Source organism: Pteropus alecto, unplaced genomic scaffold (genome assembly GCF_000325575.1).
Source record: "Pteropus alecto unplaced genomic scaffold, ASM32557v1 scaffold270, whole genome shotgun sequence".
Taxonomy (NCBI): Eukaryota; Metazoa; Chordata; class Mammalia; order Chiroptera; family Pteropodidae; genus Pteropus; species Pteropus alecto.
In genome coordinates this window covers 6,429,490-6,452,035 of record NW_006430735.1, presented here as the reverse complement: position 1 = coordinate 6,452,035, position 22,546 = coordinate 6,429,490, and the positions used below count along the sequence as shown (strand labels likewise).

Below are 22,546 nucleotides of genomic sequence, written 5' to 3'. Positions count from 1 at the left end.
CCTCCTTTTTTTTCACTACAAAGCTTTCCCAAGTCCCCCGCCTGCTTTTTAGTCTCTGCCAAACACAAGTAATGGAGGCTCGCTAGAGCAAGCTCTGAATACGTACCCTCTGTTTGTTTTCATTTGGGCAGTCTTTGTTTATTTCCCTAGTTTTCCCAAAGGTTCCACCAAGATAGTGTCTACTCTATGGTCACCATGGACCTCAACCTTCAGCTCAGTGTGGTACCCACCCAGGCATCTTGTGCTTACCACTTGCAGTATGTGTCGACATGGTAAGTCAGCACTGGGTGCGAACTCTGCTCTTTGCTTTTGAGTTCTTTGGCTATCTAGTCTCAGTTAGATACCAGGTTTTGTTACTGGTTCCTCTTTGTTTGGCATTTTTAGTGAAATCAGACTATCACTTTTCATTCTTTTTTGTTCTCTTTTCTGCTTCTAATTCATGTTATGTCTAAAAGTGTTATCACAGAGTAGAACACAGGCATAGGCCCTTTAAGGCTTTTGTTTGAGCTGGACTGACTGGACTGGTATTCTTCAGGTTAAACTTTGCTTTGGGTCACCAATAAAACCAGATAAGGTTATCTCAATTTTTCATCCTGAGAGTTTGGCTTTGATTCACAGAGAGCATTCTCTTTAGTCTTCCACCTGCCTGGAGGTGAAAATTGTTGGGTCTGGCTTTGGAGGCAGCTACTACCAGTTGAGAGCTCAACAAAAAGTAAACAAGTATGCCTTTCAACTGATTGTTGCCAGCTCTTATGGGGCCAGCTAAGTCCAATTCCTCTCTTCCTTCCAGAAAAACTCATGCTTCTTTTATGTCTGTCTACTCATTACAATTCTAATTCTTGCCCCTATGTTTCAAATGACATAACTTCACCAAGTATAATCTGGGCCTTCAATGGCCACTGTGTGGAACACTGGACTTGAACAAAATCATTCATTGGAGAGGCGCCTTTAAAAAGAAAGAGAATAAGATTTCTCAGATCCAATGGGCAGCATTTTTTGATTGGTTTGCAGAGCCCTTCTGATTAAATTCTTTTCAAAATTACTTCACTGAAAGATTCTTTGGTTAAAGCTAACGAGCAATTTGGCAAACTTAAACAACAACTTAGACTCATTTCCATAGTAAGTCCTCCCCGTCCTGTCCTCCAGTTGCTTCCCTGTAGCCATTTCTTCTTTTTCCCCTTTATCCTTCTGATCTCTCTCCTTCTACATCTCCTCCTTTTCCCCAAAACTCTCCTAAAAACCCCAAATGCCAGTTTCCTCTAAGGATCCATCCCTCCCATGAGCCAGGATTGCAAGCAACTGTAGAATTTAAACCTTGGACTTGAGTTAAATTAAGTGTAATGAAGGACTTCCCTAAACCCAAGCAAGAACAGCAAATATTCATAGAACAATTTTGAATTATTTGGGCACATATGACCCAGGGTTACCTGATCTGTATCAATTTGTACATATGTTGTTCAGAACCACAGATGCTAAATTCTGGATGACAAAAACCGATTGGACCGATCTGGAGAGGGATCTGACTCCTCTTTGCACAGAAAGCCACAGGGTCAAAAAAGGCCAGAAAATAGGTCAAAGTCTCCTGAAAGCCACACCTAAAACATTTTCAATAAAAGTTAATTGATATGTAATTTAATCATGCAAACAAATAAAAAGATGAAACTATAGGAGATTCTGAGATAAACTAAAAGATACCTTCTAACAATACTAATCCTTTAAGCCATTCTATCTTTGCTCAATCTCTTCCTTGGAGTAAACATAGCACAGGAGAGGTAGATATTTCAAATAACTCACAGATTTCTCTTTATCTCTTAGTCCTTAACTACAACCCTTGGATCTTTGACTGAAAAACATTCCTTCCTGCTCTATGATATCACCCCTACAAATTTATTAGGGAGAGATATACTTTGCAAATGGAACTGTAATATTAAATGCACACCAGAGGGACTATTTATTGAGATTTCAGAGGACTTGTCTACATTATTCATAATCAAGTTGCGTCTGCTTTATATAAACCTTTTTTTCTCCACTGTACTCGATGTATACTCCAGATGAAGATCTCGACACTATACCTGACCTACTACAGGCTAAAATTCCCATTGACGAAGGAAAAATAAGTGGGACTTTATTAAAGTTCAGATAGATTCTACCAAACTGCTATCCAAACTTTCTCCAAGACAGACACTAGAACAAAGAAAAGCCTCAAATCTATAGTCAAGGGTCTTATATCTAAAGGCCTTTTCATAACCTGCACTAAGCCTTGTAACATTCCTGTCCTGCCAGTAAGTAAATCAAATGGGCAAGGATATTGATTTATTCAAGATATCAGGGACATCGATACAATTGTATTCCTCCCTTTCCATTAGTACCTAATACTAAATACTATCATCAGTTCTTCTCCAAAACACCTACTTCCCTATTGTGGATTATTGCTCTGCCTTTCTTGGTGTGTCCCTATACCAGGACAGTAAACATTTTTTTGCCTCAAATGAGAAGGCAATACTATATGTGAAGCTAGGCCATAAGAGTTCACTGAAGCCCCCTCCTATTTTTCCTAGGTCTTTTATCAAGAACTAAAAGATCTGTATTTCTCTTGTGGTTCAATTCTGATATAAGATATGGACAATATTCTACTTTGTACAGAGAAACCTATTTAAAAAGATTCCATTTACTTGCTCTCAGCCTTAGCAGCATACGAGGGGCATACGACTTCAAAAAAGATAAATTATAATTTTACCAAAACATAGTTCATAATTTAAGTCATGATCTATTTAAGGAGGGGAAAACATTCTCTTATTACAGGCTATAGACTATTCAAACTTATCCTGGACTCCTGATGTAACTACAATAGAGATGACGTCTATGTCTAACTTAATAGTTCAGACAATGGGTGCAAATTTATCTGAGATTGTGACACCTTTTTATGAAATGGCTAAGTCTTCAGTGAGAACTACTTTCTTTTGGAAGACCAAGTATTAAACAAGCCATATATAATCTGAAGAAGGCTCTTCAACAGCCTGCTCCCTAACAACAAAAAACTCTTTTATTTGTGCATGAGTATCCTGAACAGACCTTGGGGTTTTAACTCAGCTTCATGAAAACCATCAAACACCCATCACTTACTGTAGCCTCACCCTTGATCCAGTAAAGGCTGATACCCCTTGTCCCAGGGCAATACTGCCACAGCAAAACTTGTCGATGCTTCTGCTGAATTCATTGTAGGCTCCCTGCTTGCCCTTATGGTTCCTCATGCAATACAGACTTGACTACTGACTAAGAACATACAGCACTTTCAATCAGTTTATTAACTTCTTGTGAATTTCTTTTCCTCTCACATTACTATTAATTGCCACAACCCCTGAACCCTGCCACTCTCCTGCCCTTACTGGAAGAAGGGAACCTCATGATTATCTTACTTCAGTTAGGGAACTTTCTGTACTGCTCAGCTTTATTAGGGATTCACATTGAGAATTTTGACCTAATGTTTGTTGATGGATCATACTTCAAAATGGAAACTAGAAATTATGTCTATCTGTAATGTGATCACTAATCTAACCCCTCTAAAAGATAGTCCTCTGCCTGAGGTAAAATCAGTCCAGATGGCAGAATTTGCCCTACTTATTAGAGCTTGTCGACTAGCCAAAGACCAGAGAGTAAACACATATACAGATGGCAGGTATACTCTGGAGTAGTACCTGAGCTTTGGAAACAAAAAGGTTTTCTTGCCTCTGCTGGAACCCCACCATCAAAAGTGGACAGCAAGTTAAGGAATTTTTAGATGCACTTCTGCTTCCCAGTGAGATGACTATTGTAAAGACTGAGGTCCATGCCACTAGAGATAATATGGAAGTTAAAAGAAATGCTCTAGCAGATCATTTTGCCAAATAAGTAGCCTTAACCACAGTTATGTTATAAGGTTATGATACTTAAGCCCCAAAGGATAAGTCTCTGGACTAAGTCAAAGAGGCTACTATCAAATATCCACATTTAGCCCCTGATTTGGAAAAGGAAGTATGGAAAAAATGTGGCGTATCCTTCACTCAGGTAATGCTTGGCACTCTCAAGATATCCATTTGGTGGCACCAGATGATTTTAAGTGGATATTAGCTGAATTTCTCCATGAAAACACTTGTCATGATAAGGACTTTTGCTTACTATCTTGAATTGACATTGATGAAGAAACTTTAAAAAGATAGCTGAGATTATTTTTGGGTCATCTTTTACCTGTGAACATAATCCTGGAAAAACTGAAAAGATGAGGCATGGCCAGGTATCAAAGCCTCAAGGACCCCTTGGACAACTTCAAGTGAATTTTGTACAGCTCCCACTCACCATGAGATTTGTTTATTTTCAGGGTTGAAGCATTTATTTGCTGAAAATCTTTGCCAAATATTCCTTTCAGTCTCTAAAAAGCTGTTTGATTTTGTGTTTCCAACCTGGGATATGCCAACTTTCATATCCAGTGACCAAGGCACTATAAAAGAACTTTGTAAAACATTACCCCTTCTCAAAAACTGTCCTGTCCTCACCTCTCACAAACTTCTAGAAAGGTGAAAGAATTAATGGTGTCCTTAAATTAAAATTAGCAAAACTTTCAGAAATCCTTGAGTTCTCTTGGCAAAAGGTACTCAGACTAGTTCATATGGCCATATGATCCATTCCCTTAGAGACACATCAGTTATATCTTTATGAACTTAATCAGAAGGCCCAAATATTTAGAAAATTTACCCTGTTATTAGACTCTTCTCTGCTGCATGCAAAAAAGGGAGTCACATACTATACCTAGTTCTATCATGAACAAGTTAAGGCCAGTTTCCCATAATACTACTTAAATAGACTCCTGATAATTATCGGCCAAGAAACTTCAGCTATTGGAAGAGACATTGGGTAAAATTGCTCTTAAACGTCATTGGAAGAAATCTTATCAGGTACTATTAACAAGAAACAAATTAGTGAAACTTCAGGAAATCAGTCTTTGATTTCACGTTTACAACTAAAGAAACAACTCAGAATTCTATACAACTGGCAGGCTACTCCAATAGGGGACCAAAATGTTGAGGATTCTCAGAGATCCTCTAGAAGCAGCCTATCTTTGGATCTAAGACCTTTGGAACAAACACATGGTCTCAGATAACTGACAGCTTCCACCTAATACATTGGACGAGATTCCTGTTTTGTTTTTGACTTGCTTATTTCTTAGCATTCTCCTTCTTATTTAATGTAAACCACTAGTGTTTTCTATCCTTAATGGCCCTTTTTCTCTTTCTCCCCCTTTTTTATTGTAATTGTTAGGTCAAAACATACTCATTCCAACACCATTCATAGGTTATCCCAAATAGTCGCCTCTGCCCTCAATCTCACTAACTGTTGGATATGCCATCTATCATTGGATCCTCACTATAAAAACCTCTAGACTATTCCACTCTCATCAAATGAAATCATAGGGAATTATAGCCAGTGGTGGTTCCACTTGCACCTACATGAACAAGTGAACTGAAACACATTAACCTATGATTTTGCTAGTTTTCCTTCTCTCAGAAAAAGTACAATTATCACAATCTATTTATCAGACCCCAAGCAATTCTCAATTTAAATTCAACAACCTTTGTAGGGTGATAGGCTAAATACTTTGCTACCTGCAAGAGGCTAATAGAAATCCAAATATGTACAGCCTTGTTTCTTCAGGCTTTGATCAACATCTTTTTTAAGGATCTCCATGTGCCCCTACAGGTTACTACTTTCTTTGCAGGCAGGACACATGGTCTTGTTTGCCTCAGACTAACATTTCATACACTTTAGTAATAGTATTCCAAGACTTATTTATACACAGAGACTCTAATTCTATAAACCACCAAGGATGGAAATTCTGACTCAGATACAAGCTCCTAAAGGAGGCACCCTTTACTGTTCAGGTACTCTATCTGGAGGAGTTACTGATTCTTTGTTTATCCTAACAATCAGACCAGTTTTCTCAATGGTGAAAATTACACAAACAGAAAAGACTATAAGAAACTTATTAACTTGGAAAGAAATTGTTAATATCACCTCAGCTCTAGATGGAATACAGATCAGTCTTAAGTCATTGGTGTGAGCAATGGTAGACAATCGCAATCCTCTTTATTTCTTGTTTGCTAGACATGGTGGTATCTGTACTACTTATTGGATTAATAAAACAGGCGCAGTAAAATAAGCTATGCATTGTCTTAGGTAAAAAGCTACTTGATCCTGTAAATTTGATCCTCATGTCTTATGAGGTTTATTCTCTAGGCCTGGGTTGAGCAATTGGGGTTCCTGGTTCTGAAATATCTCGTAGAGAATATTAATTGTCATTGTTTTTGTTATAATGGCCATAATTTTGGTCCTTTCTATTCTATTTAGAGTCTTAAATGCTTTTGTGTACCTGCTTACTTGTCAGATGATTGCCATGATGATGTAACAATAAAAAAGGTTGAGAAGATCTTACAATACAGTTGATTATGGGGACAACTAGATATCTCAAACGGTGAAGATGTGGACCTCTAGCCTTTCTTGAATTATCAAATTCTTGCAAGTGGGAGAATGACCAAAATGAGGGACTGAGAGACTGAATATTCAAACACACAAAGGCTAGACCATACATAGCAGTAGAATTTGACCCACAGTCTCTGCAGCAATCAGTCCAGGAAGCCAAATCATAACCTCTGCAACAATCAGCCCAGAACAGTCATGATTTGGTTATAACTGACAGCTTCCCTATTTTTTTGTCTCTCACGACCAATCAGAGATCCATATGATTTATATCCAAGTTTAGGTATTTTTACATTTTAAAAATTGAAAAATACAAAAAGTATGATTCATCTCATTGTAGTACTCAAAGTGAATCTTTCCAATATTAAGAAAAATCAATATCATAAAAATATAAGTAGTTATGGAAACAATAGTTATGTATGACATGTGAATAAACAGAGACTATTTATTCAGAGTTTGATATAGGAAGCATTTGAGTCATCATCACTTAGATTTGGTAGAAACTCAAAAACAGGAAGGATGTGGAAAATACTTATAGTGAAATAAAGGGAAGGCTTCAGAAATACTCTGATTAGAAGTTGGGATGGGCAAGATGGAGGTGAGTTAAGTAGAAGCAGGACATCTTATGGTTTGGGGAATATATCTGGCTTATATTTAAACCATTTAGAGAGACCTAAATAAATAGCTTTCTTGAGGTATAATCGACACATAACAAATCCCACATATTTAAAACATACGTATCATCTGTGTCATACATACACACCACGAAACCATTACCTATATATCCATCATTCTCTAAAATTTCCTTACTCCTTTAAATCTCTCTCCTACTTCCTCTTTGCTTCTTGTCCATTCCCAAGCAATGACTGGTTTGTTTTCTGTCACTATGTCAGTTTATATTTACTAGAGTCTTATATAAATAGACTCACGCAGTATATACTCTTCTTTTCTTTTTTTTGATTTCTTTCACTCAACATGATTACTTTGCTAAATGAGTTTTGCTACAATTTTGGTAAGAATTTTTCTATCTATATTCATGTGGGATATTGGTCTGTAGTTTTCTTTTCTGGTAATGCCTCTCTCTGGTTTAGGTATCAGGGTAATTCTATTCTCATAGAGTAAGTCAAGAAGTATTCCCTCCTTAATTGTTTTGAAAGTATTTGTGTGGAATTGGTGATATTTTGTCCCCAAATGTTTGGTAGAATTCACTAGTGAAGCCATCTGGGCCTGTTGTGCATTTTTGTTTGTTTGTTTTGCGGGAGGGGAGTGTTTGTGGAAAGATTTTAAAAAATTTATTAATTTTTTTTTTACTGCGGATAACTTGTTTCTTTACTATTGATAGGGCTATTCAAGTTATCCATTTTTTTTTCTTGAGAAAGCTTTGGTAATTTTTGTCTTTCATGGAATTTGTTTGTTTTATCTATGCAGTCAAATTTATCGCCATAAAGTTGTTCAAAATATTATATTATTCTTTTAGTATCTGTAGAACCTATCAACTATCATTTCTGATACTGGTAATTTACATGTAAATTTTCCCTGATCAATTTATTTAGAGGTTTATCAATTTAATTAATCTTCTCAAAGATTCAGCTATTTGTTTCATTGGTTTTCTCTATAACTTTTGCTTTATTGTTTTATTGATGCAGCTTTAATCTTCATTATTTATTTTCTCTTTCTTTGCTATTAATCTGCTCTTCTTTAATTACTGAAGGTAGAAGCCACGGTCATTGATTTGAGACCTTCTTTTCTAATATAGGTGTTTAGTGCTGTAAGTTTCTCTTGAAGTACTATTCTCGGTTACATCCCGCAAATTTTGATAGGCTGTATTTTTGTTTTTAATGAGTTCAAAATACATTCTATTTTGAATTCTTGTTTGATTAATGGCTTATTTAGAAGTATATTATTTTTCCCCAAATTTTGAGGTATTTGCCAAGAATTGTTATGCTATTGATTTTTAATTTAATTACATCGTGGTCAGAGAACATACTTATGATGACTTGAATCTTTTTGAATTTATTGAAACTTGTTTTATGGTCAAGATTATTGTCCCTCCTGCTATAAGTTGTGTATTTGCTTGAGATGCATGTGTGTTCTTCCTGGTTGTGACTAGTATTCTATAAATGTCAATCAGGTCAAGATGAACAATAGTGTTGTTCAAGTCTATTATAACCTTGCTAAATTTTTGCCTGCTTATATTATAAATTATTCAGGGAGAGGCAATGAAGTTTCTGACTATAATTGTAGACTTTATTTCATATTGAAATTTTATTGGTTTTTGCTTCATTTAGTTTGAAATCTTCTTATTAAGTGCATAAGTGTTTAAGATTGTTATATACTTATATTTAATATCCCCATTACCATCATAAAATGATCTTTATTTCAGTAATATATTTTGCTCTGAAATATACTTTGTCTAATATAGATAAAGCCACTCTAGCTGGTGTTAGCATGATGTCTTTTTCCATCCTTGTACTTTAAATTTACTCGTGTTTTTATATTTAATGTATTTTTTTTCTTATAGGCAGCAATTTAAAAAATACAACTTGACAGACTCTGCCTTTTCGTTCGGTGTTTAATGTAATAATTAATATGAATATATCATTTTGCTGTTAGTTTTCTATTTTTCTCATCTGTCATGTTGCCCTTTTTGCACCCTTTTTGGCTACTTTTAGATTAATCAACTATTTTTAATTTCTTATAATATCTCTTTTAAGAGATATCATCTCTTTTAGCTATAACTCTTATTATTTTAGTGATGACTTTAGGGTTTATAGTATACATCTTTAACTTATCACAGTCTACCTTCAAGCAATATTATAATGCATCAGGGGTAGTATAAGAACTTTACAATAATATACTTCCATTTCTCTCCTCTGGCCTTTATGCTATTATTGCCATGCATTTTACTTTTACATATATTATAAACCTCAAAATACATTTTTATTATATGTTTAAATAGTCAATTATCTTTTAAAGAGATTTAAATAATAAGAGAAATAGTCATGTATTTATCCCTGTAGCTATTTCAGTGTTCTTCATTGTGTAGATCCAGATTTCTATTTGATATTTTTCTTCTTCTAGAAGTACCTACTTTAACATTTTTCTCATAGTGAGGATCTGCTGGTGATAAATTCTATCAGTTATATGTAGAAACATTTATTTCATCCTCATTTTAAAAATATTTTTGACAGATATAGAATTCAAGGTTAATAGTTTTTTTTCTTTCGATACATTTAAGATGTTCTACTGTCTTTTTGTTTGCAGTGTTCCTAATGAGAAATATGATGTCCTTAGATTTGTTCCTCTGAAATGTTTTTACTTTTCTGCTGTTTTTAAGATTTTTTCTTTATCACTGATTATGAACAATTTGATTTTGTGTGTGTGTGTGTGTGTGTGTGTGTGTGTGTGTATTACATACTGTTTAGTTGGCTCTGAGTCCTGGTGACCATATGAATGAGTGTCGTTCACAGTACTCTACCCTCAACAGACCTATCTCTATAGCTTTTTTAATGGAAGTCAATTTATCTCATATTTGGTCTTCTTTTCCTGCTGCCTTCTAGATTACTATATACGCTGATGTAATGTTCTTTATTTTCCTTGTGTTTGGGTTTTGTTGAGCTTCTGAAAGGCAGGTTTCTGGGTAAAAATGCAGGTAGGATGATTGAATTCGTGATGAGAACTTATGGAAGTTCTTTTTAGATTGCTTCAATGTTGTCAGCGAAGTAGAAAGCAAGGTCACTGGTTGAGACTGAGCACAGAGGAAGATATTTTGGGCATGTGAGAAGGTATAAAGTTGTCATCTAGGAGGGTAGGAGAATCAATGGAGCACAAAACCATAATATGGTCTTTAGGTGTCTTTAGGGGCTCACTTAAAATTAGTGATCATGAACTTAAAGCCTGCAGGAGTGTTTTTCTTCTTCCAGTTTCTGCTCCAAAGGTGCAGGCACTTAGAAAATACAGTGTTGGGAGTGCCAGGATTATGGTTTTGCCAAATGTTACAGTAACTCAGAGGGAGACAGGGAGTTGGAGATGTATGTAGAGGATGATTGTATTGATTGACCATTTACTATATTTACATCAAACTTCCTTAATTTTTTGCATCTAGGTGTTGAATAGGTGTATGCTGATCCATATATGGATGTGTCTTCACAGTAGAAAACCAGAGGCTAAAAGAAGTTGTCTTATTAGAGCAAATTAACTCTGTTTTTGAACGAAACCTTAAAGTACTTAAAATTGCCTACCTAGCTATGCCTGTCCTGAGTCCAGCCTCTTAGGGCAGCCTCTCTTACACCAAGCTCCCACTGTTCTCTGAACTCCTGACATAGTGGACTTTTCCCCATCCCTTGCACTTGCCACACACTTTTGCATGAGGCTCTCTTTGTAGGGGTGTTCTACCTTTCCATGGTAGTTTACTCATCCCTGCTTTCCAGCTTTTCCAAAATACATTTCAAATATTCCTATAAGCTTAGTGTTTAGTTAGTATGCCTACTTCTTAGCACTTGTCACAGTTTTAATTTCACATTCGTGTCATTGATAGCTGTTTGCTACTATGCAGTTAGCTTCCTCTGGACGGGGACCTTACCTGTTTTTAGACTCCATTGAACCTAGCATAGTCTCTGGTACATTGATAGGTGGTAATAAACATTTTAAAATAAATAGAGGTGAAAGCAAGTAAGTATGATATGTGAAGCTTGGTGTACAGAGTAATATCTTTCCTTTAGATAATTTACGAGAAACTGGTAATGCTACATGCCTACCCTCAAAATCTTTGCCTAGAACCCTGTACCAGGTACACAGAACGAAGGTAAAACACACAAGAACCTTTCAGTCCCACAGCCCATGCCAGACTTTGGGGGACGCCTGCGCACTGGCCTCCCGGAAATACGCAGGGGAGTGGGGCGGGGCTCCGGTAACCTAGGCAACATCCCGGAAGCGATGGTCTACGTTAGCCTGTGGCGGGCCCAGCAGTTCTGGAACCTGAGATTTTTAGTCGTGGTGGAGGCAACAGTCGGAAAACGGCAAGGCAGGTTGTACTGACCCGGCAGAGTCCTGCAGCCTTCAGCCCCACCAAGCCTTATTGTTCGTGCTGCAGCGCGGGGGGAAAGGTGACGGCGTCTTTCTGTTACCTCGGGATCCAAGCACCTGGGTAGAGGATCCTTACTACAGACAGCGCGCCTGCGACTCTGTGTTTTGAGAGTATATTTGCGTGTCAAGATGCGTTGCCTGGGTGTGTTTGTGTCTAGCGCGTGCCCTCTAGGAGCACCCCGAGTGGGAGCCAGTGCACCGCTTTCGGGTACTTCTGTATAGAATTTACAAGGAGTTTACAGTCTAGTGGGAGTACGACTACCAAGCGCACTCGGCGACAGAGAGGGTCATTTAAGTCGATTGGATATCTGGTTAGGAAAAGGTTTTGAGGAGGGGCCGCTTGAATGAGTTTTGAGAAGTGAGTCGGAACTAACGCCGTGGAGATGGGGATGAAAGTCTGAAAGGGTGTTCCAAGCAGAGCGTAAAGAATGGAACTATATATGAAGGTGAAGGTGAGAGCTTTGTGTTAGGATGTGTGGGAGAGGTGAGAGGAGAAAAGACTGGAAAGAAAAGTCAGCTTGGCCACACCGGGGAGAAGGGGACGGGAAGAGAGTATCTGAGTGCTAAGCTGAGTTGGAATCCATTTTGCAAGGAGGAGCTATTAAAATCTTTTGAGCTGTACTTTAGCCCTTTATTTGGGTAGGATTGACAGTGTTTGGAAAGAGGCCTTGTTTCTCCTTGATCAGTTTTCCACTAGCCAGAGTGGATTTTCTAAATCCCATCATAACTCTCTTTGCTTAAAATCCTTCAGTGGCTTCCAGTAGGTTTTTAGGATAGTGTTCAAGTTGCTGTGGCCACAAGGCCATGATCTGGCCTCTGCTTTTTAAAAAATCCTCATTCTAGCTTCTCATCTTCTCAAATCTTTGTTAGTCAAACTGAACTCACACACTTTGTAAATGCCTGCTCCACGCCCAGCATTCTTTCTTTCCCCCACTTCTAACTTTTATTCATAGTTTAGCCCTCTGCTTAAACATTTTTTGAGGGAATTCGAGGGAGAAAGTGGCCTTTTCTAACTATGTAGAGTGAGTTAGGTATTTTCATGACACTGAATTCACTTCCTATGATACGCTATTATTGCAATTACTCATTTAAGTGTTATCCCATAAACTCTAAGCTCTGCGGACTGTTCTTTCTTGCTGTATCTGGTGCCTTGCTTTTGGCATGTGCTTTCAAAATATTTGTTGAAATAATATGAAGTGAGTAAGTGAATGAGTGAAAGGCAGACCAGGAGAAATAGTGAAAGCCCAGAAAAAGCATGAGTAGTAGAGATGAGGAGGGCACATATGAGAGAGGTATTTTCGAGAAAGAATGAATAGCTTCTGGTATCTGGCTATGATACAAGAAGGTTTTAAACTGGAGCAACTAGAAGCATGGTAATTCTGTAAGTTCAGCTGAATTCAGCAGACATTTACTGAACAAGCCAATTATATATCAAGAACTAGAGGCTGGCAGGGAGAGGGGCATAGGTAATAAGCTGTATTTTGACTTCTGTATTTGAGATATTTGGGGGATGTATACAGAAGGCAGTTGGAAATGAACCGTTGATGTTTTGAAGAAAGGCGTGAATCCTTAATTTGGAACTCATTTCACAGTTTGTGTACTCAGTGCATTTATAACTTTACTCAAGGGAGTGGATGAGATCAGTGAGGGAGAATGTGAACTCCCCGTTGGTGGGAGGATCTGAAGTTCTTGGTAATCTAGAAAGTGAGCTCCAGGGGAGCTGGCACCATATTAGATTTGTTTCCTGTTTTATCTCCAGTGTCCTGCTGGTGTCTGGCATGTGGTAGACTCAAAAACAATTATAGTCTACGGCCATGCTACCCTGAATAAGCCTGATCCCGTCTGATCTCAGAAGCTGAGCAGGGTTGGACCTGGTTAGTACTTGGATGGGAGACTACCATGAAGACCAGGTGCTGTAGGTGTAAAAAAATAAAAATACAAAAAAGGGATTGTAAGCTGACAAGGTCCTTGCAATCTGTGAGGTCCACCAAGGGTTGCCTCGCTTAAAAAATTAAAAAATTAAAAAAAACCCCAAACAATTATAGAATAAAGAGAGGGAGTGTCCAGTGAAAATACAGGGGCACTGGGATGAACTGGGTAAAGATCCTTGATTAGATGGTATGGAGCAGGGACCAACAGGCTGCAAACAAAAGGAGAAAAGACTAGGGGAGAAACCAGGAGAAAGAGTATCGTGGAAACCAAAGGAGAGGAGACTTCCAGGAGTGGGAGTCTGTAGAGCTGGAAAGGCCTGAGAAATAAGAAGGGACCAATAATTTTAGCAATTAGGAAGCTATTAGTATTTTCGATTTTCTCTAAACAGGCCTAGATTTTCTAGGCTGTGCTGATTTTATTATTAGACTCCTTAGCACTTTATACCATCAGAATATCTCTATAGTCTCACATGCCAGCATGTAAACTATAGCTCCTTTATATATCTGGTTTCTATAAGTGGTACACAGTCCCTTTGTTAAGTTCACAAAGTCTGATCCTTGGTTAAGAAAAATGTGGTCACCATTATTGGTGATGAAGAGAACACTTCTCAGTGCAAAGATGGTCCTCATGTTATAGAAGCTTGAAGTGTTACTGGGACTTAGTAAACCAAAGTGCTGAAGTATGCTTCTCTTTCAGGAAGTATGCCTCTCTTGTTGGTGAAGGGCACTCCAGAGATGGGATAGCAGCTTAATTATACCTTTGTGATCTTACTGTAAACAGGCTGGAATTTAGAGTTGGTCAGTCTGTTAGTTTCCTGTGCTGTAAAACAAATCACCATAAACTTAGTGGCTTAAGACAATACTCATTTATATCTCATAATTTCTGTGGGTCAGGAGTTTGGATGTGGTTTAGCTAGGGACTGTGCTTAGGGTCTCACAAAGCTGTGACTGAGGTGTTGGTGGTTTGTATTCTCATCTGGAGGCTCAACTTGGTAAAAGTCTGCTGCCAGGCTTACCTCACTCGGGTTGTTGGCAAAATTCATTTCTCTGTGGCTGTCTGACTGAGGAATCTCGGCCTTTTACTGACTTTCTGCTGGAGGCTACCCACAGTTCTCTGAGTTTCCTGCCACATGGCCCTCTTCATAGGCAGTCATAAACAACATGGCAGTTTGTTTCTTCAAGGCCAGCAGGAGAGAATCTCTTGCTGCTTTGTACGACTTGTATAATATAACGTAATCACATGAATGACATCTCCTCACATTTGACTTATTTTGTTGGATAAAACAAATTATAAGAAAAAATATACCCCCCACCCCACCCCCTGCCCCTGCCAAACCAGTCACAGGTCCTGCCTGAACTCAAGGTTAAGGGATTATACAGTGGCACGACTCATTGAGGGTCATCCCAGCTTTGCTGGGCCAAAGTGAAGTGGAAAAATAAAATAGCAACAGTCGTTTCCTCTCTTAGTCCATTTGGGCTGTTATAACAAAATACTAGAGACTGGGTAGTTTATAAACAATGAATAGATTTCTCACAGTTCAGGAGGCTGGGAAATCTAAGATCAAGGTGCCAGCATGATCATGTTCTTCCTGGTTCATAGCTGGCACCTTCTTGCTGTCTCCTCCATAGTGGAAGGGACAGGGATCTCTCTAGAGCCTCTTTCATACAACACTAATCCCATTCATGAGGGCCCCGCCTCCCAAAGGCTCCACTTCTCAAAGGCCTCACCTCCTAAGACCATCCATCATCTTTGGGGGTTGGGATTCAACATAGGAATTTGGAAGGACACATTCAGACCATAGCATATACCTTAGTTTAACTACTGTTTTTGTTTGTTACATTTTCTTATGTGCATGTTGATAACTTCAGATTCACCCAAACAGTACTCATGTATTTGATCAATTGTTTATATTAATTTTCTTATCACTTTGCTTAAGAAAAGCATTTTTGTTTGGATACACTGTATTTACCATCAGAAGTCACTATTGGTATACAAATAGCTATGATAAAAAATACTGATTTTCATAAATTTTTGATATTGTTTTATTGATAGCCTCATCAATGAAGGAAACAAGTATATGAGCCTTTTAACTGCTTTTGCATACTTCACATTCTTGGTTGATTTTTCAGAATTGAGGCTGGTGGAATTTCAGCCTCTGAATAAGTATATTTTAAATAATGTAACTTGAAATGAATTATTTTATGTGTAACCCAGGCTTATTATAGAAAGTTTAGAAAATATAGAACTGACCAGAGATAACTCAATACTAGTAATGTTTTTTAGAAGTGCATTATATTTAGTCAGTCAGACTTGGTTTTGAGTGTCAGTTCCCAGCTCTGTCCATTATTATTTGTGTGACTTTGAGCAATATACTTAATGTCTCTAAGCCCCATTTCCTCATTTGGGAAAGGAGGTTAATAGTTGTTGTTACTGACATCGTCATCATTAATCCTTATACACAATTTAGTATGTGCTAGACAAGGGTTCTAAGCACCTTATATATTTAATTAGTTCCATTTTATACTTAGTGGCAAAGCTGGGATGTAAACCCAGACTGTCTGGTTTCAGACTCTTCTCTTAACCACTGTTATATTGCCTCTGAAGAAAGTACATGTTTCATAGGATTGTGGGATTAAATGTGAAGCTCTTAGCACAGATAAGTGTTTATTAATTATATTGAATCATTGGGAATATACTATACACAGAGTTCTGTATTCAACTTTTTACACTTAAAGTTTTATGTATTTTCCTGTTATTGATATTCTTTAATATAATTTTAATAGTGCATAATTCACCAAATAGATTTACTGACATTTTGATTTTTCTGTTTCTGCAGAGTAAAGATCTAAGTGGTTAAAGATACATTAGAAAGCTTTTTTCTAAACAATTGTTATATTTTTTCATTTTTTTTATAACAGCTTAATTGAGATATAACTCACATACCATAAAATTTACCTCTCTAAAGTATACAATTCATAGGTTTTTAGTATACAGTAGTCTCCCCTAATCCATGGTTTTGCTTTCTGGGTTTCAGTTACCCACGATCAACTATAGTCTGAAAATATTAAATGGAAAACTACAGATAATTTTGGGGAGAGATCACATTCACATAACTTTTATTACAGTATATTAATTGTTCTATTTTATTATTATAGTTGTTAATCTCTTACCATGCCTAATTTATAAATTAAACTTTATCATATATATGTATGTATAGGAAAAGTATGTATAAGGGTTCGGTACTGTCTATGGTTTCAAGTAGCCACTGGGGGTCTTGAAATGTATTCCTTTTGGAGAAGGCGGGGCTAGTGTATTTACAGAGTTGTGCCATCATCACCACTATCTAATTGTAGAACATTTCACCACCCCAAAAAGAAATTCCATGTCCATTATCAGTCACTCTCCATTCCCTCCTCCCTCCAGACCCTGCCAATCACTAATCTGCTTTATGTTTCTATGGATTTGTCTTTCCTAGATATTTCTTATAAATGGAATCATACAATATATGGCCTTTGGTATCTGACTTCTTCCTCTTAGTGTAATATTTTCAGGGTTCATCCATGTTATAGCATATATCAGTACTTCATTCCTTATATTGCCAAATAATATTCCATTGTATAGGTATACCATATTTTATTTATCCGTTCATCAGTTGGTGGACATTTTAGATGTTTCCATTTTTTGTCTATTAAGAATAATGCTGCTATAACATTCATGTACAAGTTTTTGCATGGACATATGTTTTCAATTCTCTTGGGTATTTACCTAGGATTAGAATTGTTGGTTCACATGGTAACTCTGTGTTTAACTTTTTCAAGAATTGCCAAACTGTTTTCCAAAGAGGCTACACTATTTTACATTTCCACTAGCAATATATGAGGATTACAATTTCTTTAAATTCTCACTAATGCTTGTGATTTTCATCTTTTTCATTATATAAACATTCTAGTGGGTATGAGGTGGTATCTCATTATGATTTTGATTTGCATTTCCTTAATGACAAATGATGTTGAATATCTTTTCATGTATGTATCGGCTCTTTGAAGTATCTTTTTTTTTAGAGAGATGTCTATTTAGATTTTTTAGCCCTTTAAAAAATAGGTTATTTGTGTTTTTATCGTTGAGTTTTAAGAGTTCTTTATATATTTTGGATACAAGTTCTTTATGAGATATATGATTTGCAAATATTTCCTCTCATTCTTTGGATGTCTTTTTACTTCCTCGATGGTGTACTTTAAGTCACAGAAGTTTTTAATTTTGAAGGAGTCCCAATTTTTTCATCGGTTGCTTATGTCATATCTAAGAAACCGTTGCTTAACCCAAGGTTCATGATGATTGATGTTTTTATTTTCTTTTAGGTCTTTTCTACTTTTAGCTCTTACATTTAAGTTAGGGGTCCTACCTCATTCTTATTCAAAAGGATATCCAGTTGTTCCAGCACCATTTATTGAAAAGGCTGTTCTTTCCCCCATTGAATTGCTTCTTGGAATTCTTGTTGAATATAAACTGACCATAAATGTAGTTGTTTGTTTTGGACTTCTTTTTCATTTCATAACTTTTTAAATGGTATTTATTTACACCTACAGCATGACCTTCACATTTGGCTAACTCTCTGTCCCTTAGATTTCTTATCTTCAAAACGAGTAATAAATAGTAAATATTTCATGGGGTTATTGTGAGGATTGAAGTGGGTAATATGTGGGAAGAGTTTAGAACAGTACCTGTAGAAAGCACTTAGTGTATGTTAGCTAATGCCATCATTACCATCGCCATTGTCATCATCATCACCATCATCACTACCATCACTGGCACCATCATAAAACTTGTGTTATTTTCTAAGTCGTATATGATTTATCTCCTTTGGTGCATTGTAAACCCTGAAATTAGATACTGTGTTTAAAGAGTAAATTTGGTAAGAGTGAGATAGGACAGAAAGCAAAGAAGATTGAGGGTACACACTTGAGAAACACTTGGATTTAGGCATCTTTATTACAGTAGACTAAATGATTTTTAAAAATATGTACTTAAAGAAAATACTGGAGTCTTTGTTTTATGATAATTTTGGAGTAAGGGAGTCAGCTTGAAAGTTCTGTGATTAGCTGTATAAAGATGTTCTAGAATAGGAGTCATGTATATGTGTTGCTTTTTAAAAGCTATATATATAAGTCTTGTAAAATCCTAGTGTTCAGGGACTGAGTCTTTTTCTAATTTTGTGTAATGTTTAGTCCAGTGTCTTTAGCATTCCTATTTTAAGAGTGCTGAACAAATGTTGGCAGTTTTCAAATTCTTGTTTAGTGTTAATAATCACTTCTATTTAGTATTATATGAAAAATAGACTAGAAATGGTATTGTAACTCATTTGTTCTCTAAAATTTAGCTACCTTATTTAAGGTAGGCACATGAGTATCTGGTAGTGATTTGAATGTTAGAATACTTAAAAAAGAACTCCAGTTCTCTTTTGGCCTCCTCCTCTTGTATTCATACTGTTAGCATATGACTGACATTTTTTCTATTAATTGTGAATTTATATAATTGATGAAAAAGTTTTTGATTACTGTCCTGGTGCTCTGCATTCCTAGAGTTTTTAATTAAGCAAATATGTACAAGTTATTGCTTTGAAACCTCTTTTATCATGGTTATCAGTATCAATTTTCTATTAATTGTGTAGTGAAAGAACCAAGTCTTTTGGTAGCCTATTCCTTTTATTATGCTTAAAATTTTCTTCTGATGTTTTAAAATTTATTTTCCTAGATCTCTTTTTCCCTCTCTGGTGATGCTTAATTACTAGTTTTTCTTATATTTTAAAATTTTGATATATTACTACTCCTAGATGTCATTTGTCAGAGTGAACCGTTACTGTCCCCGGGGAGGAGGAAGGAAAGCCCTGAAAGTAAAGAAGAAGAAATCACCAGTGAAGCAAGAATGGGATGTAAGTCTAGGTGGGATGATAAGCAATGTAACATTACTCTGGAGGAATGGCCCTCGTCACTCAGCATGGTGCTCTCAATGGGGCTCAGCATGTAATAGAGTGGGATGGGTTTCTGGGCATATTACAGCCTAGGTCTTGGAGGAAAGAGCAGAATTTTTGGCGGAGTTGTTTTTAGAATACATGTGTCCAGGCTGTAACCTCTACTTCTTTTGAAGAACTGGAATCTTGAGGGGATGGGGAATGTGTTTTAAAAGCACCTCCCCCGCTTCCCCCAACTCTACTTTGAGAACTCACTGCTTTAAGGCCACTCTAACTACAACCAGTGTCACTGATGTCTGGATCTTTGTAGTTCTTTTTTAGATTTGCCCATAGCAACCAGTGATACCATAATCATATGAGTGGCATTTTTGGCTGAAAAATTGGGTGATCCTTGCTCTCTTACCCCTCAGATTGTTTGTTGCTCACCTCCAAAAGCTGGTTACTTCAGTACAAAGATTGTCTTAAGATACTAAACAAGTCTCAAGTACTTGGGACATGATCCCTGGCTTCCACCCTGAATGCTGCCTGGTATTAACTAAGGGCATTTTTATCTTTTGCAGCCCAGTATTTGGGTTTGGAGCAGGAGACTTTAGGTGCCTGTACTTCCTGTTTTTAGGAGTAACTAGTCAGGGACTAATTTGGATCTCAGGGACTTTTAGATTTGCGACCAACTGTCTTAGCCAGTTATCTTGGACAAACTGATGACCTTTGGAAATGGGACAGGGATTTCTCTGTGTTTAGATTACTTCGTTGCTGTCTGATTTGCTATAAAATATAAGGGTGTGATTCTAAGATAATGAAACTGATTAAAAGAAAAAAAAAATGCACATGATAACATAAGTATTGTCCCCTTCAGAGTGGTTACTTTGGGAAGTTCAGTATTCTGATATACTGCTATTGCTGAAAACATAATTGAAATCCATCCTTTGAAATTGCATCAGAACCTTTCTCACTTATGATATTTTTATTATCTCCTTTGTTTTTTGAAGGTAGACTGAACTTGAAAATAGTTATAAGCCATTTGGAAAGAATGGTGAATGAAAGAGGAGAGATCAAACTGAATAATACTGTTTTGATAAAAACAGTGAGGTGTTTTCCGAAATGGCAATTCAGAAAATTGGATTTAAAGGCAATTTCAAAAAAAAAGTTTTAAGTGGCAGTAATATTAATGAAATTATATTTTCTCTCATGAGAACTAATTCCAAGCATATCACTGATATACCTGAATTCTATTATGATTACTAAAAATAATTCTCATGATCTTATAGTTGATCTTGTACTTTTCTAAATCAATATGAAAAGTTTTAGTATAGAAAACCTCGAGCTAAATATAAACTATAGCCAAAAAGTTAAATCTTTGAATACAGCAAAAGCTATTTCACCAGACTCAGTTGTCCATATTTCTTTTAGAAGTAAAACTCATTTTATTTCCTGCTTTACCAATTCTGTATAACAAAATGGCTGAAGTCATTTTGTAAAGGGCCAAATTGCAGAGCTGCTCTTAGAGCTGTGTAGGTGGTACATTGCACAATACCAAGGGGATACTGTTATATTGATTAGGATATTAATGGTACCTCCTGGAGTTGTGCACTGTGGTAGCCCCACCACACTGATTTTGTACCTTTTAACTTAAGTGACTATTTTCACATTTTATGACATTATACAAACTTCATCTTTTATTATGCTATGTTCTATGCTTAAGGTGTTTGCATGAAACTGAACGTCTCTATAGTGATCACAGTTTATCTTTTAGGAATCTTTAGAAGTGCTTTATTCCATTGAATACAATTTGAAAATTACAAATTTATCTAATACTCATTTGAATTATATACTACCCTGTTTTGTTCATTGTTTTTATAGTATAATGTATGCCTGCTTGGTGAATTTAGTCTTTATTTTTGGTAAGAGACCTAAAAATAGTTTGTTATTTTCTACAAGACATCTAAAAATTATCCATATTAATGTTGAAATTGAGAATACTGCTTCGTGAAAAGAAAGACTTTTTGATCCCAGGATTTTCAATTCATTTTCAGCCATTAAAATCCAGTACATACTCACACCTAAATACACATATATGAACAATATCTATTTATAGGTATGATATAACTTTCTGAAGAATGTGAAAAAAGTATGACAATAAGTTTGAATAACAATTTACAATTATTTCAATTTAAATACATTTATTTTATGTATTATGTAAATATATATTATGTAAAAGTATAAAAAAATTTTATTTCAATTTAAAATAGGAATTTTATCTTGCTAAAATGTGATGATCAAACTCTTTAACTCTTCAAAGAAATATTTTTTGGAGCGTAGCATCGTAGCATGCTTAATTAAATATAGTCTTTTAACTGAGAGCCTTCTGGCATGTAAAAAAAAGGTACAGAAAGCTTGAACTAATGAAAGAAGGCTTTTGAAAAAAAGGAAAATGAATTTCATAAAAAACAAACTGAAACTGATTTCAAACAGGTTTTTTTAACTTAGTCTAAAGAGAATTTTTCCTATAAGAAAATTACACAAAAAAGTGAATAAACTTTATCTGTCTATCTATCTGTCTATCTAACTATCTATCTATCTATCTATCTATCTATCTATCTATCTATCTATCTATCTATCTATCTATCATCTTTTTAAATTAAGTTTATTGGGGTAACATCGGTTAATACAATTATATAATTTTCAGGTGTACGTTATCATTTGACATCTACATATTCTATTGTGTGTTTACCACCCAAAGTCCAGTTTCCTTCAGCTACCATATATTTGATCCCTTTTACCCGCTTCACCCTTCCCCTGCTCCCTTTTGTGACCCCCTTTACCCCATCTACCTACCCCCCGCATACCCTACCCTCTGGTACCACTGGTCTATAGTCCATGTCCATGAGTCTCTGTTTGTTTGTCCTGTTCCTTTGTTGCTTTTAGGTTTATATCCCACATATAGGTGATATCATGTGATTTTCAACTTGTTCTGTCTGGCTTATTTCGTTTAGCATGATTATCTTGAGTTCCATCCATGTTGTCGCAAATAGCAGTATTACATCTCTTCTTATA

General features: G+C 36.2%; 1 protein-coding gene and 1 pseudogene across 17 annotated transcripts in view; both read left to right on the top strand.

Moving 5' to 3' along the window:
- Window positions 1–11,432: 11,432 nt before the first annotated feature.
- Window positions 11,433–22,546, top strand: part of SPICE1 (spindle and centriole associated protein 1) — a 66,318-nt gene continuing 55,204 nt past the window's right edge. For 2 of the 17 annotated variants that reach the window (XM_025051245.1, XM_015595424.2), the window contains exons 1-2: window positions 11,433–11,530; window positions 19,355–19,453. In XM_025051245.1, coding sequence (XP_024907013.1) covers window positions 19,355–19,453 — 99 coding nt within the window. In that variant the 5' untranslated portion in view covers window positions 11,433–11,530. The other 15 variants (XM_025051246.1, XM_015595427.2, XM_025051241.1 and 12 more) reach the window with 10 other exon arrangements.
- LOC112485359 lies at window positions 13,397–13,514 on the top strand (annotated as a pseudogene).